The 17,874-nt window shown below is 32.2% G+C and overlaps 6 protein-coding genes and 4 pseudogenes across 10 annotated transcripts, besides 3 other annotated features; 3 read left to right on the forward strand and 7 right to left on the reverse strand.

Moving 5' to 3' along the window:
- Positions 1 to 12,455: part of a mobile genetic element that runs on past the window's edge.
- Positions 899 to 1,837, reverse strand: TVAGG3_0721890 (organellar and viral DNA polymerase type B; the record flags this gene model as incomplete). The annotated part of the gene is made up of 1 exon (XM_051244161.1): positions 899 to 1,837. One exon carries the CDS (start codon positions 1,835 to 1,837, stop codon positions 899 to 901), a length of 939 nt encoding a protein of 312 aa, XP_051090748.1.
- Positions 2,028 to 2,324, reverse strand: TVAGG3_0721900 (uncharacterized protein; the record flags this gene model as incomplete). Its single annotated transcript, XM_051244162.1, has 1 exon — positions 2,028 to 2,324. One exon carries the CDS (start codon positions 2,322 to 2,324, stop codon positions 2,028 to 2,030), a length of 297 nt encoding a protein of 98 aa, XP_051090749.1.
- On the reverse strand, positions 3,102 to 3,668 carry TVAGG3_0721910 (annotated as a pseudogene). Its single transcript has one exon. A coding segment is annotated over exon 1 (567 nt).
- TVAGG3_0721920 (uncharacterized protein) lies at positions 4,008 to 4,193 on the reverse strand (the record flags this gene model as incomplete). Its single annotated transcript, XM_051244163.1, has 1 exon — positions 4,008 to 4,193. One exon carries the CDS (start codon positions 4,191 to 4,193, stop codon positions 4,008 to 4,010), a length of 186 nt encoding a protein of 61 aa, XP_051090750.1.
- On the reverse strand, positions 4,234 to 5,220 carry TVAGG3_0721930 (phage tail repeat-like family; the record flags this gene model as incomplete). Its single annotated transcript, XM_051244164.1, has 1 exon — positions 4,234 to 5,220. The coding sequence occupies one exon, from the start codon at positions 5,218 to 5,220 to the stop codon at positions 4,234 to 4,236; it is 987 nt and encodes a 328-aa protein (XP_051090751.1).
- Positions 5,406 to 5,792, reverse strand: TVAGG3_0721940 (organellar and viral DNA polymerase type B; the record flags this gene model as incomplete). Its single annotated transcript, XM_051244165.1, has 1 exon — positions 5,406 to 5,792. The coding sequence occupies one exon, from the start codon at positions 5,790 to 5,792 to the stop codon at positions 5,406 to 5,408; it is 387 nt and encodes a 128-aa protein (XP_051090752.1).
- TVAGG3_0721950 lies at positions 6,654 to 7,115 on the reverse strand (annotated as a pseudogene). Its single transcript has one exon. A coding segment is annotated over exon 1 (462 nt).
- TVAGG3_0721960 lies at positions 7,133 to 7,895 on the forward strand (annotated as a pseudogene). Its single transcript has one exon. A coding segment is annotated over exon 1 (763 nt).
- Positions 11,289 to 11,725, forward strand: TVAGG3_0721970 (annotated as a pseudogene). The gene has a single exon. A coding segment is annotated over exon 1 (437 nt).
- Positions 12,456 to 15,336: a mobile genetic element.
- TVAGG3_0721990 (MULE transposase domain-containing protein) lies at positions 13,400 to 14,476 on the forward strand (the record flags this gene model as incomplete). The annotated part of the gene is made up of 1 exon (XM_051244166.1): positions 13,400 to 14,476. The coding sequence occupies one exon, from the start codon at positions 13,400 to 13,402 to the stop codon at positions 14,474 to 14,476; it is 1,077 nt and encodes a 358-aa protein (XP_051090753.1).
- Positions 15,337 to 15,433: 97 nt separating the features above from the next.
- Positions 15,434 to 15,471: a mobile genetic element.
- Positions 15,472 to 17,874: the final 2,403 nt, after the last annotated feature.

Genomic DNA, 17,874 nt, shown 5'->3' on the forward strand with positions numbered 1-17,874 from the left:
CTATAACTGTTGTTGTGTTCTCTGTTGTTGACATTACTGTCTTTACATACAAGATAAAAATTTTTGTTAGAAAAAAATTAGCGTTATTTTCTGACTTTCACAAAAGACCAAAAATAAACGCTTTACATGTATTTTTCAGCAACTTCGTCAAATAATTTTATAGCTTTATCTATCTCATCTACTTCAAACGTTTCTTTACCTTTCATGGGAGCACCATACATTTTCTCAAACTTTTCAAGTAGTTCTGTTTCAGCAGCTCTCATATCATTAACAAACACAACCTTGACTCTATTGACTGTAGAGTCATATCTTTGAATTATATTATATGTTCTTCCTATCTTATATCTTTTTGTATTGAAGTCCTTCGGTTTCTGAACGATATAAAGTAAGCCTTCACCGCAACGTTCCGTATCGAATGAACCATAAGTTATGAAGTTATATCCAACAACTGGGTCAATCCATAACAAAACTATTGGTATAAGACTTTTGTCGATGAGATATGCTGTAGTTCCATAGAATCTTACCGATATCATAAGCTCAGGATTTCTTGTCAAAATTTTCTGAGTTGAAGCATTTCTAACCCAGTGGTTTGTTTTCTTTTCAGATGGAGATATAATGTCTGACAAAGAATATTTGTTGTATTTCTTTGAGTATCTTACGTTTAAATCACCTATTCTAACCACTTTGGTGTCATTGTCTATCTTTCTAACTGTTTCAAACTCAATGTTTGACATATCTGTTCTTACATACAAAATAAAAAAATAAATAAAAATAAAACTAACTTTATTTTTCTAACTAATGAAATTCATTATTTTTGTGCTGAATTCAGCAAAAATATATTTTAGGGTAGATGGTTAGATCTAACCTCATTTCTACCCTCATTTCTACCCCAGTTATTTTATAAACATTTTACATGATATACGTTATGAATTCGTGAGATTCTAAACAGTTTTGTAGCTTCTATTTCTTCTTTTAGTACATCGAATGTTTTAACAATGCCGAAGGTTTCTTTATACTTCTTCTTGACGTCAGATAATAGGAAATCGTCAGCAGTTGGATAGTTTTTGTTCAGAAATGCTAACATGTCCATTTTATTTTCTGCTGGTTTTTCTGCTTCTTTCTTTAAGTCTGCATAGTCGTTTCGCATACGTTCTATCTCTTTGACGGAGTAGTTATATTTCCTCATTGCTGCTTTACATTTAGAACATTGCGGATTCATTTTTGCGTTATACATTGAAATAAAACCAGCTAGAACAACCAAGGCGTTAATGGTTTTCTTTAAATCTGAAGCAGTTGGTTTTATCTGTTCATTCCATACCTTACCTCTTCTATCTTTATCTCTTATCTGCCATACACATTCTGCAACTAATGAAACAAAGTTGTCGTATGTCTTAAACTCCCCAGATTTATATATGTCAGAGATGTTCTTATATACCATGTCGCAATCTTTGTCCATAACTTTATGGTTGCAATGATATCCTAGAAACTCATAATTTACCTTTCGTATGAACTTCTTTATTTCTACTGAGTCAGTTGGTTTCACTTCTATTTCATCGAATTCAGGAATAGTGAGCTTTTGTTGTTGGATTTCAGGCAATTTGGGTAAATGGTCAATAATGTCCTGCATGTCATAAAGATATTCTTCATTTTCTTCATCCTGTGCGGTACAGTCTAAATTACTTGTTAAAAGTTCTTGCTTTATCTTCTGGATTTTTGTTTCAAAAGTATATGAAGAAGGAATAAAGCTTTTCATCTCTACTAACATAGATGTTGGATTGATGACTAACAAATTTGGTGCTGTTGTTTGAATTGTTGTTGTGCCGATTGTTGAAATCATATCTTTTATCCAAAATAAAAAAATAAATAAAAATAAAACTAACTTTATTTTTTCTATCTTAAGGAAATTCATGAAAATTCAAGACCCTTTGGGTCTCGCCGCTTAGCGGCTGAGGTTAGAAATGAGGTTAGATCTAACCATCTACCCTAAACATTATTTTTGGTGAATTCAGCAAAAATAATGAGTTCATTTACTCACAATATTTTTGTACAAAACGACCCCAAACTTTTAACTTCTTTTCTGCAGTTTCTAATGCTACCTTAGCGAGTTCATATTCTCTAAATTCTCTCTTTAAATCTTCTTGTTCCCATTGGTCTAGTTCGTATGGAGAATCTCTATAACCATAACATATCTCCCGTTCATGTTCTAATTGTTTTTCGCACATTTTTCTAACTTCTTTTTCAAACAAATGTTTAGCATTCTCTACTGTATCTTCAAGTTCTTCTTCATCTAACTTCTCATGAACTTTCTTGTCTATGGAGTCCATAATTTTTCCAACTGCTATGCAATATTTTGGAGAAGCCCACATTGCTATATAGTTTATAAGTCTTGGGTCTACATACGTTCCTCTAACCTGTTTGATTTCATCAAGAATTCCTGCATGAATTTTGTATAAAAACCAACCGTCTGTATTCCGACGGTTGCTATATTCTTCACAAAATGCCTTATAATACTCTTCCCAGGACTTATTTTCCAACAACTTTCATGAGATAAATAAGAAATAACTTTCATTTTTCATTAGATAACTGTTATTTTTGACGAAGTGAAGATTTGCACTTCGTCAAAAAAATCCCTGAAATCAGGAATTAATTCCCGTCAAATACAAAAAATGAGGGTAGAAATGAGGTTAGATAACTGTTATTTTTGACGAAGTGAAGATTTGCACTTCGTCAAAAAAATCCCTGAAATCAAGAATTAATTCCCGTCAAATACAAAAAATGAGGGTAGAAATGAGGTTAGATAACTGTTATTTTTGACGAAGTGAAGATTTGCACTTCGTCAAAAAAATCCCTGAAATCAAGAATTAATTCCCGTCAAATACAAAAAATGAGGGTAGAAATGAGGTTAGATAACTGTTATTTTTGACGAAGTGAAGATTTGCACTTCGTCAAAAAAATCCCTGAAATCAGGAATTAATTCCCGTCAAATACAAAAAATGAGGGTAGAAATGAGGTTAGATCTAACCATCTACCCTAAACATTATTTTTGGTCATGGACTTCGTCCTCGCCGCTTTGCGTCTTTATGTTAAAATAAATGGTACCATTAATAATACATGACTGTTCTTATTCTTTCTGGCTTATTTTTGTCTTTCCAGTACTCCCGCTCTAATGGTCCCAGATGTGTTGGCTTTGACTCTCTCAAGTTCTTAGATGGTATAACATCTTCAACACCTCCTTCATATCTTACTTTATAAGTGTCATCGTTTATGTTATAGTCAAGTATTTCAATAACCACTCCTCGCTTTGCTTCGTCAATGGTTTCAGCAAGTTTGCCATTACTACTTTCAACTAATTTATGTCGAGGATAAAACGCAATAGAGTCGTCGGCAGCTTTTATAAGATATCCATTACCTTGCGTAGAGTCTACGATATAATAATTTCGACTTAACCTTAAACGTTTCTTTGTCAACGGTTTGTCGTCAAGAACTACACGAACTTTTGTACCAGGAATGAGGGTAATTGTGTTGAATTTCTGATATTTTGTGTTTGGCTTCGTTTCTTTTGTATATACTTTTCTTCTTGTTGTTGTGTCATTGAATTTGGTGTATGTCCTGTTGTAGAATGTGTTGAGGAATTATATACTTCGAGAAAATGTTTCATTGTTTCTTCGGTAAAGTCTCGCTCTTGGTTTAAATCTCTGAGCGTCCTTATGAAGCGGTTTATGATACCGAGTATGTTATGGTTATGGTCTTCAGTAGTGTAGTGAGTTATGTTATGCTTAATGAGAAAATCTGTGATTTCATTGCTGAGGTATGCACCGTCTTGGTCTGATGTTAAAGTACTTGGGTTATGTTCTGCTACAAACTTTTGTAAAACTCTTAACACTTCACGAGTTCCTTTATTTTTCATTGGATATGCATATGCTTTACGAGTGTTAACATTAATGAAGATGAGGAATGGTTTATGTCCTCCTTTTCTGCTTTGAATGAGAGTGTCAAATTGGTATGCGTCAGGAGTGTTGGAGTAAATTGGTAAAAAGTAGTCGTAAGGGTTTTATTTTTGTTTGATGTACAACATTTTTGTCAAAGAACCTTTTCACTTCAGCTCTGTTAGTAAATCCCCAACTCTTTGCAGCTTCATTGAACTTCTTAAATGACCTCCATGGATGTTGTTCGAATACTTCTTTCAAGCTCATTTATGTAAAGTTAAAGATTTTATTCTAGGCTCAAGCGCGTTCAATGAACTCTATACCATGCAAATACAGTCATAAATGGTGGCATATAATCTTCACCCGAGCCTGTTGGATTTGTTGTGAAAGTATGTTGGTGGTTGCCTCCTGGTTCAGTTGGTCGAAAAGTCTTTTTTGCTGAATTGTTATAAGACGGAGATAAAACATCATGACCGGCTTCATACTCTGAGTTGTATAATGGATGGTCTCTTAATGAGTGTATATGGTCGCCAGAAAAGTTTGTCGTTCCTGTATGAGTGTGCGGTGGAAGGTTTGCTTCTTTAATTTTCTTTGAACCACCAGCTTGTTTTGAATATCTAGCACAGTATAAGAATTTGTCTACAATCTGCTTCCATTCACCAAAACCTAAAACACTTGCTGGATTTGTTGAGTTCATTGACGTATAAATAGAGCCTGCAGGATATAATGTTTGAAGTATTTCAGTCTTTAATGTTTGAAGCTCTGTTTTGTCAGCCTTCTTATCATATAAATCTTGAGCAGTGAATTTAATATTATTTTCATCCTTCATGACATAAACATTTTTACATCTAATGTTTTTCTTTGTTGTTATGTTTTCATTCGATGTTAAACCTTGTGGAAAGTTAGGAGGTTTACAATATAATGCATCCCCATCAGTTCCGTCAACCGTTCCTTCAATACTTTCTATAGCAACAGTTGAGAAGGAGTTATGTGTATGTTCTTTATCTGCTTTCTTATCTAACATTGCTGGTAGTTCATATGTTTCAAAGTTTCTGACATGTCCTTCAATATTAGTGCATTTGTTATTTAAGGAGTTTAGTGTATCTTTTACGCTTGTACTCGGATTCTCTAAAGGTGCACTTGAACCAAGGGTATAGTTCAATATTATGTCGTCTGCTCTAACAGTAGTGAAGGATTTATGTGTATGTTCTTTGTCAGCTTTATTATTTAATGTAGCTTGAAGTTCAATTATATCGGAGATATTGTGTTTATGAGATTTCAAAACTTTGTTCATTGCTTCAAGTTCAACTTTGTCAGCTTTACTTTTAATAGCATCTTCAAACGTTATTTTTGCCTTAACTCTCAAAGTAAATCTTGGTTCAACTAATACACCGTTAACATTGAAAGTAGAGGCATAAATTTCATTGTTATAACCAAATGCTTCTGGTGCTTTACCAGTGTCATACTGTACAGTACAGCTTATGCATAACCTTTAGCACGAATGAATTTATATCTTCTTTCATTAACATCTTTCGTCTTCACTTCTTCATCCTGTGTTAAATATCCGTGGTAGTCCGTTATAATCTGTTCGTCTGAACTTATATAATGAACATGGTTTTTATCTGCTTTTTCGGCTAATTTCTCTTCTATCTCATTTATTTCAAGTTCATGCCTACCACCACCTCCCGAAGAAGTATTTTTCTTCAGCTCTTGAAGAACGTCCACTTCGCCATCTTTGGTGTCAATAATGAGACTTTGAGTTAAAACCTTTCCTGTCTTAATGGATGTTTGTAAAACTTCTTCTTCACCGTGTTCGGGGTCATGGTCGTCATCATATCTTGTGAAATCAGAGATGTTGTCATACATTAAGCATATCTGTCTCAAAAGTTCTGCTATTTGAAACTGGAACGAAAGATATACAGAACTTTCATCATCTCCTAAAGTCAAGTCTGCTTTCTTAAGTATTTCTTGAATGTATGCAATGAGAACAAAGTACCTTGGAAAATATTCGAACAATATTTCATTAGCTGTTGGTTTTGGTGGTTCTTTTGGAGTTTCTGTTGTTTCAGTTCCTTCTGTAGGTTCTGTTGGAGTTTCTGCATCTCTTGACTTCAATGCTCTTGCTCTCAAAGACCTAAATGTTAGAGCACCGGGTTTTACAAAGGACTTTATAAATGCTTTAATAGTTCCTGGTAAGTTATTGTTAGCATTAAGTAAGTTCCTTATGCTTCCATCATGTACGTCATAGCACTATGTAAAATCTATACTTTTCTTGTAGTCAGCAATAGACTGACTGTGATTTTTGAAAGATTTGTCAATACCTTTAAGCCAATCTTCATGCATGTCTGATACTGAGCCAAGAATATCATTTGCTTCCTTTAGTGTATTTTGTGCTTCTCGTAAAGTATCCAATCCTGTACGTGCATTGTTTTGCTATACGTCTTACAGTATCTATTTGACTCCTTGTTTCTTGCATCCAACCAGATAAAGTTTTAATAGTATCAGAACCATTTGAAATGAAGTTCAAAGCATTTTAACGTTCATCTAAAACTTCTTCACCAAGTACTGCCCATATCTTTCCGATTTGGTATTGAAGAACTCCATATGAAGCAGCTGTTAAACCAGTATTTATAAGGTTCCATATCCATGATTTAGCAGTTTTTCCATCCTTTCCATCTACACCATCCAAACCGTTCTCGCCTTGAGGTCCTTGTATTCCTTGTATTCCTTGTATTCCTTGTGGTCCTTGTGGTCCGGTGTCACCCTTCTCTCCTTTCAGTTCATCTTTATGTTCGTTATAATATTCTAATGTCATAAGGTGTACATCTTTACTGTTACCAGCAACGCCAAGAATTTGTTTCTCATTCATGACTAAATTCTTTAGGCATTTAATGTTGTCGTCAAATCGAAAGCTCTTTAACAATTCAATGAGAACATTTAATACTTTCACTAATGAGGCATCTACTGTAGAATTATATATTGCACCGTTCCATCATTTATGATAGGAACTTTACTTATTGTAATGAATGGGTCATACGTGTTAAAAGTATCGAAATCAATGACTTTTTTAGTTTTTCCATCGTCAATGACTAAATCATTGCCTTCCACTGTTAAAGTTGAGTTTTCATTTACTAGTTCATGTGCTCTTCTTGCTTCATTTGTTTCATACGCATATGCAGCAATAGTCATATTTTAATGAGAATAAAATGTTGTTCTATTTGCAAAGTACAGACCCAACGAATACGGGACAGTAAAGCTACAAACAAACTTAGGTCTTCAGAATGAAGCGCTTGCTTTCAGAGTTGTTGACTTCAATACTATCGCAACTTTTGTCATAACAGATGAAACAAATTCATAGAGATTGAAATAGATGACAAAAGAAGTGTTATAACATTTCCTAACAGAGCTGGGTATAGAATAGATAAAATTGCTGGAGTCATAGATACTCTCATAAATGAAGAAACTATTGACAACATAGATGTCGAACTCTCTTTCTGAGGGAACATTGAAGTTCAGTTGTGTGAAGGAGTTTAAGATAACACGAATGAGTCATAGAGTTCAATTGCTTCTGGGAGCATACCATATGACATTTCCTTTGAAAAGTGTTGACAAAACGATTGAGATGAAATCTGTTCCATACGTATGTTATGGTAATTGTTATACATTGAGTCTAAAATAGCTAATGTCACAGGCATTTCAGGAGTTAATAGTAAAGGTTCAGTAGAATATAAATCCTTCTGTTATGCAGTCAATTCAATGTTCATTCCAAACGTTCCTGTCATAGCAAACTCATTTAGGTAAATGGGTTCGCATTAGTCCTCATAATTTAAAAGACATGCAATTCAGACTTGTTGACTTTCAAGGAGAGCTGTAGAACTGAAGGCACCAGTGCGAATGACTGTTGAAGTTGACTTTTTAGAAAATATTAAATGCAACAGCTTACAAGAGAACTCAGAGCTAAAAATATAAAGTATGAATGTTATGTATTAGGTCATGAACTTTGGTTGTTGCTGTTTGATGAAACAAATGAGTTAGTTATGTCAGTCAAGAGAACAGAAAAATATTGTGTTAGTGAAAACTGCCACCAAGTCAATAAGATTAGGTTTGCATTATGAAGATGAGTTCGATACTGTTGAAGAAGTTTTGGATAGATATTACAAATTGCTAACTTGAAATTTTTTGACTGACGGCGCAAAGCGCCAAGACCGAAGGTCCTGACTGCTTTAATTTACTAAAACATATTTCAAACAAAGTTTATATTCTGTTGAAAGTTTTGTATATTCATTCGAATATTTATACTTAAACTCAACTCCTGTAGTTCCTGGTGTTTCAATGATGCGGATGTTACCTATTTTCATGAATAGTGGAGTTTGACCACAGCATTCGATTTCAGGGTCGAGATAGTCAATGACACATTGTTTCCCTGTTATTTGTGAGATAACATTTTCAAGGTCCTCCTTTGTTAGAATTATTTGGTTCTTGCTTATAAGATTTGTCAAAAGCTTCTTATCGTCTTTGAGTAAGATAGTTTGATACAACTGAAGAAGGTAATGGTCTACGTTATCTGAAGGATTTGTTTGAACATTTGTGTAAGGGTTGTCGTTGGCTTCTCTTGAAAGAATTTGGTCCAGTGGTGGATACTCTAACTTAACATCTGATGTAGCGTTAGCGTTTGAAGCTGTGTTTAAATTCACCGACTTAAGTTCTGGTTCTTTTTCTTTCAAACACTCTGAACTATAGTTCTTTATGACAATATTGTTTGTCGTTCGTGAGTCAACATTTGATGTTGGTTCAATTGGAACATTAACGGCACCAGCTAAGATGGATTTGCTTCTCATTTCATATAGAATAAAAACCTTTTATATGTATGAAATGAACAATATACTCGACAAGGGTTTGAGTGTAAAGCTAACGAATGAAAATATTGTTGAATTCACTGAGACAGGTGCTGTGTATAAAGATGTAGAACTACTGAACAAAAGAGCTAAGGGAAGAAGCAGGAACATGAACAAAGGGGGAAGCCTATAAAAATTTATGTCAATGATGGCTCAGGAGGTTCAAACATAAAGTATGCAGAAAGTTATAGAGTTTATGCTCTCAAAGGTGAAAAGCCTTCATTTAAGAACAGCTATTCTAACGCATATCCTCAAAAGCTAACGGATGGGGAAGTGGATGATATGAATGACAGCAAAAATATTAACAGAAATGGCGACAGAGATGCATTGAATTTGTTTACCATCAGTCAATTGAAGGTTAAACTTTAAAACAATGTTGGTCGTTCCCATGGAATATTTTTGACTTTAATGGTATTAGTCATGATATGAATCTCAAGGTATGAACGAGGAGAGATGAGAGACTTATATGCTTCCCAAATTTCTTCAAAAGGTAATGTTATACCTGACTGTTTCCAAATGAGTTCAATATCATAACGTGAGAAACCTTGAAAGATAACGAAGTCAGTTATGAGACGTTTTATGTTTAAAGCTAAAAACCTCCATGTTTGCATAAGTATTGCTACAGTTAAATGGTAATGTCTGACTTTAGTTATGATGTTAGCTAATGGTGAGTCTGGTTTTGACACTAAACCTTTTCCGGCGAAGTCGTCACAAACTAATAAAGTGTTTGATGGATATTTTTTGAAGGGGTATTTTGAAAGTTTTGACAGAATATGTAGTTTGTAAGTCGTTTCATATCGTATACTCCTGAGTATTGACGTAAGTGGCGTTTGCAATAATTCTTTCCATCTCCTCAGAAGTCTTTTGCATTCCTGACTGTATAAATTCAACGATGGCATAATATTTCCTCTTACGTCGAATGTAACGTTGAAGAAATTCAATGAGTTCACTGTCTGGAACTTTAACGACAGAGGCTTGAACTTTTGACATAAATGTTTTCGCTGTTGAGTCCATAGAGTCTGAAGTTGCTGATATAATGATTTGGTCATAGTAAGAGTCGTTTCCTAACGCTCTGTTATGAGTATATGACGAATGAGGTTAAATGTCTTACCTGAACCCATCTTTCCACAATAGAAATACACACCATTTGAACAGAATTCATAATCTTTGCTGAAAGGAAGAATAAGAGAAGAGTTAAGTTTGTCTGTAGTTTCATTCATGTCTTCATCTACATCATGTATTAAATGCTTCATTTTATCTCCATTAAAATGCAAGTCAGAAATATTCAGAACATAGCACCGAGTCTAACTGACAAGAGTATAAAGATATACTATGAACACGTTATGATGAAACCAACCAAAATTCAAGAAAGTCAGTATACTTATGAATATCCAAGACACTGGGTAGAGTATGTAGGAGGTGAGAAAGCTATTGAAATCAGACAGGTTCGAAGTATTCCAGCAGGAAGAACAATATTATTGAAGAACTTTAATGTTTTGAGGTATAATGATAAAACAAAGAAGCAAGATAGTTTTCCTGTTGCTGTGTATGTGAACTTAGATACAGGAGATGACATGAAAGTTTTTATATACAAAGCTTCAAACGGTAGTGAGAGAACAACTTACTGCGGAAGGACATCCATTACCTTCAGAAGTTACCATAGCATATAATTTTGAAAACAAACTCAATAGATTTTAAAGTCGTCTCTGCAAAGAAGTCAGGTTTTACATTTAATGAAGCAGATGTCTATTCGAATGAAAACTTCAAAGCTATTGCATGGTTAGATAATGACGATTGCTTTAAGAAAATCTTTAAATTCAGTGACTCAACGATGTCAATAGATGACCTTCGTGAATGTTACCATCGACGTTTACAGTAGAAGGTTCAGCAGGATTGCTTACAAGATTGTCAATTGGTGGTATTTGGTCTCGTGAGAACATTGTTATAAAATCCAGTATAAGTGAATTTGCTGAAGAATCTATATTATGTCTTTCAAACATATGTATTCGCCGCCAAAGCATTATAGTATAACAAACTTTGTCAGTAAGTTTAACATAAGACTTGTCGAACCTTCTTCAATGAAAGATGTTGTGCTACCTAAAGATGGAAAGGATGGACTCATTATTGAGATGATTTTAATAGCATATTAAATGAGCTTGTTCTTGAAGGTCATTCATGATGAAATAACTGTTGTAGAAGATGTTAGCAATTGTTCAGACATTTTGAAGCGTATAGATGATATAAGAAAGAAGTTAGATAGACGCGCAAAGCGGTGAGGGCGAAGCCCGTGAGAACGCTTATGTTTCATTGACTTTCTCCAGTAACGAGAACTTTTATGAGATAATATTGAAGAGAGATGATTTTAATATGGTGTAAATGGTAGCTTGGGCAGCTTTAGGCGCAATGGGAACGAAAGCATTAGCATTTGGGAGCAAAAGCACTTGGAGCTTATGACGCAGTAAATAAAATGAGTGGAGGAAGGGTTTCAAAGACATTAGATGCAAATAAAGGAAGATTGGAGGCTGGGTTGCAAAGAAGTTAAGATTAAATAAAATAGGGCTCATAAATAAAGCATCCAATTTGGTTGCGACTGAGTCAGAAAATGCTTTAGGAAAGGACGATGAGTTTGCAAAACACGCAAAAGACTTTAATGACCAGATGAAAGGTGAAACAATGCATTTAAATAGATTCGATGGAACTAAAGAAAATGTTTCTTCTCCACCAGTAGTTCTTCCGTATGGTCCCTATGGAATGTATGGAAACCCTTACGAAAGACCATTTGACCCATTGACTGGTGGAAGTAACTGGTATCATTACGGACGAAGAAGAAAGACAGTCAAGTTGGAGACAGACGTGAAGAAAGCAACTAAAAAGAAACCAAGGAAGAGAGTTATAAAGCAATGAATTCAACAGGGTGAAAACCGGGTGAAAAAAGAGGTGAGATTTCACCACTTCACCTAAATTTATTTTTGTGCTATGTTTTCATACGTGTGAGGGTGGTGATATCATTAAATTTTAAATAAATGTGGGAACAAAAATAAAGCATAGAAGAGTTGGAGAAAGCAGACGACAGTGAGGAATAAAATATTTCATTAGTTTTATTTTTACTGAAAATTTTTATTTTTATATAAATGACGAAAACTATTGAGATAACAAACTACAACGGTCATGAGTTCAAGAATTTGTTCTTCGTTCCTCGTGAAAATACATTCTATCAGATACGAGGGAGAAAGGGTAAAGTTAGTTTGAGCGTTTATGACTACAAGCATAATGGAAAGTTTATACAAGCATATGATACAAACGGTAAACGTGTTTCATTAGCTTTGTCAAAACTTACAGGTATAAACTATGACAGTGATTTTGACCTATATGAAGAAGAAAGTGAGTCAGAAGATTATGAGCTGTTATATGAAGCACAGCAATGGGAGGAGTTGCAATACTTTTGTAAGTGAGAACGTTTATTTTTTACATTAGTGAGGTGAAGTGGTTGGTGGCTTTGTAAATATTTAAGGTTAAGTGAGTGTTGTCGTTTGTGTTGTAAAATATACGTTAACGGTTTCGTAAAGTGTCAAATTCACATAACATGGGTAAGGGGGCGCGCAGTGCCGCCGTACCCATGTTATGTATACTAACTAAAATATCCTGATACAATTGTTCGCAAAGATATGCTTTATTCGCATGATCATACAAATATTATTAATTCAAATAATATTGAACGTTACTACCGTTGCATCGATCATTCTTGTCAAGCACGTTATTTAGTTAAAATTGAGAACAGTTCAGTTTCCGAAGATTTACAAAAGGAACATATACCCGAATGCAGACAATTTAAAAAGTTACAAAATGAAAAAAATGATCTTCATAAATCAATGACTCTGACAGAAATATACAATAAGGCAATGGCAAAATTTTCTGAAGACAACGGCACTTTTCAGCAGATTAAAAAATTTATGACAGAACTTGCTGTTGGTACTGATGAAAACCCATTAATTAAAGATTCATTGGTCAGGGAAGTTTATAATAAGTCCAGAAAATTTTCTGTTGGAGAAAAAATTACAGACGATGAAATTGCTAATTTTTGTTTAATAAATGGCGAGCAGTTTTTCATTGGCCATGATTTTCAAGCAAATTGTGAGACGATGTTTTTTTGGTTTTGAGAAGGCAATTCAATTTGCAAAAGAAGCCACAGATTTATTTTGCGATGGAACTTTTAAAATTACACCAAAACATTTTCAAAAAGGACAGATGCTAACAATTATGATTTGTGAACCTTCAACAAATCAATATCTACCACTTTTATTTATATTCATGAAAAACCGCACATTTGAATCTTATAAGAAGGCATTTGAATATATTTTTACTGTCAAGGGTATTCAATTTTCAAAGCTAATTCAAATTCATTGTGATTTTGAAAAGGGAATGATAGAGGCACTTCAACAAATTTTCCCTAAAGTCCGTATAATTGGATGCCTATTTCATTTCAAACAAGCTTTACACAGGAAACTTGTAGCACTTTATACAAAAAATTTCAATACTTTACAAAATTCTTTATTTAAGCTATATTCTATTACTCCATTCATGTCTCATGAAGAATTTGTACTTACAATGCATATAATTAATCAAAATAAAGTTGATTCGATCAAAGATTATATTGATTATTTCAACAAAGTTTGGTTGCCGCACTACAATTTAATATCTCAATATAATAATGCAACTGCAATATTCACTAATGATTGCCTCGAGAGTATGCATTCAGAATTTTCTTCGTTAAAACATCCAAACATTTATGAAGCTATTAAGAAGATATCTCAAATCCAATTAGATAAATATAACGCCATCAAAAATAACCAGAAGATCGAGCGCCATATAAAAACCGTTATCACTGATAGCTACAAAAATTATATTCTTGACTGCTTTCAAAAAGAACTTGAGAAAACAATTTTTTCTATCAAACAATACAACGTAAGTGATCTTTCTTTGGCTCAGAACGAGATTTCTCCATATGGTTCCATAGAATCGAGTTCATTGTTCGAAAATATTCCAGTTCATGATGCAGATATACTCAAATCGATCGATCTAACAGATAAAGATACAATGATCACTAAGTTTATTAATGAAAAAAGAGAAAAAATTATGGCATTATTTAATGAAACATTAAATCATCCAGATTTTAATTCATCCACTCCAATTCAAACTAATTTTGAGCAAGCCGATACAAATCAAGGTTCAGATGCTCCAATTCGCTCCGAAAATTCAAATATTGCAGACTCTACAGATTTAGAACCAGAAAATCAAAACCATCCTTCTACAAATCAAATGTCTAGTAATCTAGAACATAAGCTGGACCTTCTTGATCATATTGAAAAACAATTATCGAAAATGCGCTCGTTATTGGGAATTCTTCCTACTACAAATGCTATTGTTGGGCCGTCAAAACAAGTTTCAGTTAATAGCAAGCAAAATTCTGAAAAAAATAAGAAAAAATCTTCCATAACAACAAAATCAAACAATAAAAAACAAAATTCATCCGACAATCCTCCTAAACGTAAAGCTCCTATTTCGGAAAGGATTCTCAGCGATAATAACTTATATTTTCAAGTTCATCGAAAGAGATCGAAAAGCAAACGTTCCACATCTACAGAGAAAAAGAATTGATATATGAAGTCTAATTCCTTTTATAACTACTATATTTTTATTCTTATGACTAAAAAAATATATTATTTAACAATTTTCATTTTTTTCTTTTAACAATTTCGTTTTATTTCCATTTATTGTTAAATGATTTTTAGCATACACCTTTCTTTGTTCATCTTCTAAATACAATTTATTTTTTCTTAGATATAATTCTATTCATTCAATTCGATCGTCATTTTTCAGTACATGATCGTAATTTTCAATTATTGATCGCGATTTTACTTCAGAATTTGTTCGCAATATTGCTTATCAAAATTATATCTCTATTCTCTCATTTCTGTTTAGTCAATATCATTACACTCCTATTGTCTAATAACATGCTATTAATTTTCTTAAAATTAAAAAAAAATATCAACTTTTAAAAACAGAAACTTAACATCCTTAGGTCAATGGATTTTGATGTGAGATACATTTAATCTGTTTTTCTTTTTTTATTTTAAATAATTGAATATTTATAGTTGTTATGGGTCTTACATCATGTAAAACGAATTTTCTTAAAGTAAATTTACTTTTTCTTCAATCTTTCTTACATATTTATTAAAAAAAAATTATCCAAAAAAAGATGTTTTAGAATGAAAAAAAATAGAAAAATCTTCATTTATAGTCTTTCTTGAATGTATACGTTTTGATTTTTTTCTTTTTTAAAAAATTCAATTTCTAGAAAAATCGAGAAAAAATCATTTTCTTCTATTTTTTTAGGACGCCATACCCATTGAAATCTCCTCTCAGGACGCCATAAACTATTCAATTATGGTGTAAACTTCTCAAAAATTGAATAGTTTACATCAGGACGCCTTAGGACGCCAACCCTTTACGCGCCCGATAATGGATATTCTATGAATTTATGCCCTGGACATAAGTCAGTTGAGTAGAAACTAATAATGATTTTTGTTGATTGTGGATTAATGTAGCTGAAAGTGTTGTAAACAGAAATTCATCAAAAGTGACACTTCAGAAAAGCTAAAATATTGAATTTTTGGAACTTTTGATAGAGCACGTTTTTAAATATTAATTAAAGTAAATGTATATTTTGTAAAGATTCTTTTTAATAAAAAAATAAAATTTTGAAGAAGAACACAAAATCTTCTGAAAAATAATATCACATAAACTCATATTATTTTCTAATATATAACTATTTTATATAAAAATCAAATTCAATGATCTTAAAAGCGAAGGATAAACCTCAAAATTTACGAATATAATGAGTGGGAATATAATGCTTATCTATCATAAAACCATATGAAATATTAATTTTTGCTTTACGCCTAATTTTTGACGACAATTAGCAAAAAATGTTAAATGTTAACACTCAGTCCATTTGAATATGAAAAATAAAATTGACTTTGATTAAATGTTTTTATTTATCATGCAATTCTTCTTGCGACCAAAGATTTGAATAAAAGTTCAAAAAATAAGATAGCTTAAAAAATAATATACGGTAGTGTTTACTAATAGATGAATAGTATATAAATTCTATTAAAATGGATTTGATCCAAAAAAATATATAAAATTTGATCATAAATAAAATCGTTTTAAATTACTTCTTCATTTAAATTACCCAGATTTGCTTTACTTTTACCACCTCTCGAAAGCTGGGGACACCGCCTATCGTTGGGAGTAGCTATTAAATAGAACCACCAAGGGTATTTTTCGAACTGCCGGTGTAGTGTAGTGAAAACATCTGACATAATGATTAGTTATACCAAGGTTTGATTCTCATTTAGCCAATTTTTTTCTTTTTTGGATCATGAATTTTTTTTTGGGTCACTATAAGATTTGTTTCATGTTCTAAATCTGCTGCATATGTAATCTATTTTTATTTACCTATTTTTTAAAAATCTATTGGATTGCCAAATTTGAATATATTTAAAATCATAAAAATCCAAAAAAAACTATAAATATATGTTTTATGCATAGTGCCGATACTCAAATATCAGATTACTTAGATCCATGAATAATATCCGAATTTTTTTTCTTAAAATTAAACTTCAAAACTTCTTGCAATCTTATTCTTCATCTATTGTAAATTTTTAAAACCATTTTTTAAAATAATTTTGCGTAAATTTTATTCTCATGTTGTTTTAATCGAAAATTGATACATTTTCAAAAAAATAATATTGACTTATGAAATTCATTTTTAAGGTGAAATAGTATTGTTTTTATTAAAGTATATGAATAATATATAAAAAATTAATGAATAATATAAGCAGATTTTAGTTTACAAAAAAATATGAGCAATGCAATTTCAAACTTTTGCTGGCAATTTCGATATTGCTCAAGTTGTAGTATTTGTGATACCTATAACATCGGCTTAATCAAAATTCGATTTTTCTTATGAGTTATTGAGAAAATTTGATTGCAATGAGAAGGATTTCGACGTTTTTGATAAACTAAGAGCTGAGCTTTAGGGGTTCAGTTCATTTATGGCTGTAGTTTGATGCGTAGATCTCTTTTTTATTGTAAATTCTTTCAGCATGGAGATCGAGAATGAATCTTTTGAGAACTTTATGAGTTTTTACACCCGTAAAGAGGTCCTTCGAGGAAAGATAGTCCAGACTACATGAAGATGTGGGTTAACCAAAAAAATCCGATGGTTTCCCCATATTCATGTAGATCTTCGAAAAAATGAGCACCAAAAAAGCCAAAAAAATAGGCTTTTTATTGGATTTGTACACTAGATCAATAATCTATTTAGGATCTGACACTCTTTTTAGCCAGAGATATGAGGTCCTTTCTAGGAAAACGATCTATTCATCCATAAAAAAATGAATTATCGTTTTCCCCAGAAATTACATGGGGAGTGGTAAAAGTAAAGCAAATCTGGGTATAACAATTATTTTTGGTTTTATATTTTTTTGGATCAAATCCATTTTAATAGAATTTATATACTATTCATCTATTAGTAAACACTACCGTATATTATTTTTTAAGCTATCTTATTTTTTGAACTTTTATTCAAATCTTTGGTCGCAAGAAGAATTGCATGATAAATAAAAACATTTAATCAAAGTCAATTTTATTTTTCATATTCAAATGGACTGAGTGTTAACATTTAACATTTTTTGCTAATTGTCGTCAAAAATTAGGCGTAAAGCAAAAATTAATATTTCATATGGTTTTATGATAGATAAGCATTATATTCCCACTCATTATATTCGTAAATTTTGAGGTTTATCCTTCGCTTTTAAGATCATTGAATTTGATTTTTATATAAAATAGTTATATATTAGAAAATAATATGAGTTTATGTGATATTATTTTTCAGAAGATTTCATTCTATATGCCTATGAAAAGTACTCTCAAAACTAACTTTTTCCTAATTATAATTAAATCTAGAATATTGTATTATGCTTAGTATT

This window comes from Trichomonas vaginalis, chromosome III (genome assembly GCF_026262505.1).
Source record: "Trichomonas vaginalis G3 chromosome III, whole genome shotgun sequence".
NCBI lineage: Eukaryota > Parabasalia > Trichomonadida > Trichomonadidae > Trichomonas > Trichomonas vaginalis.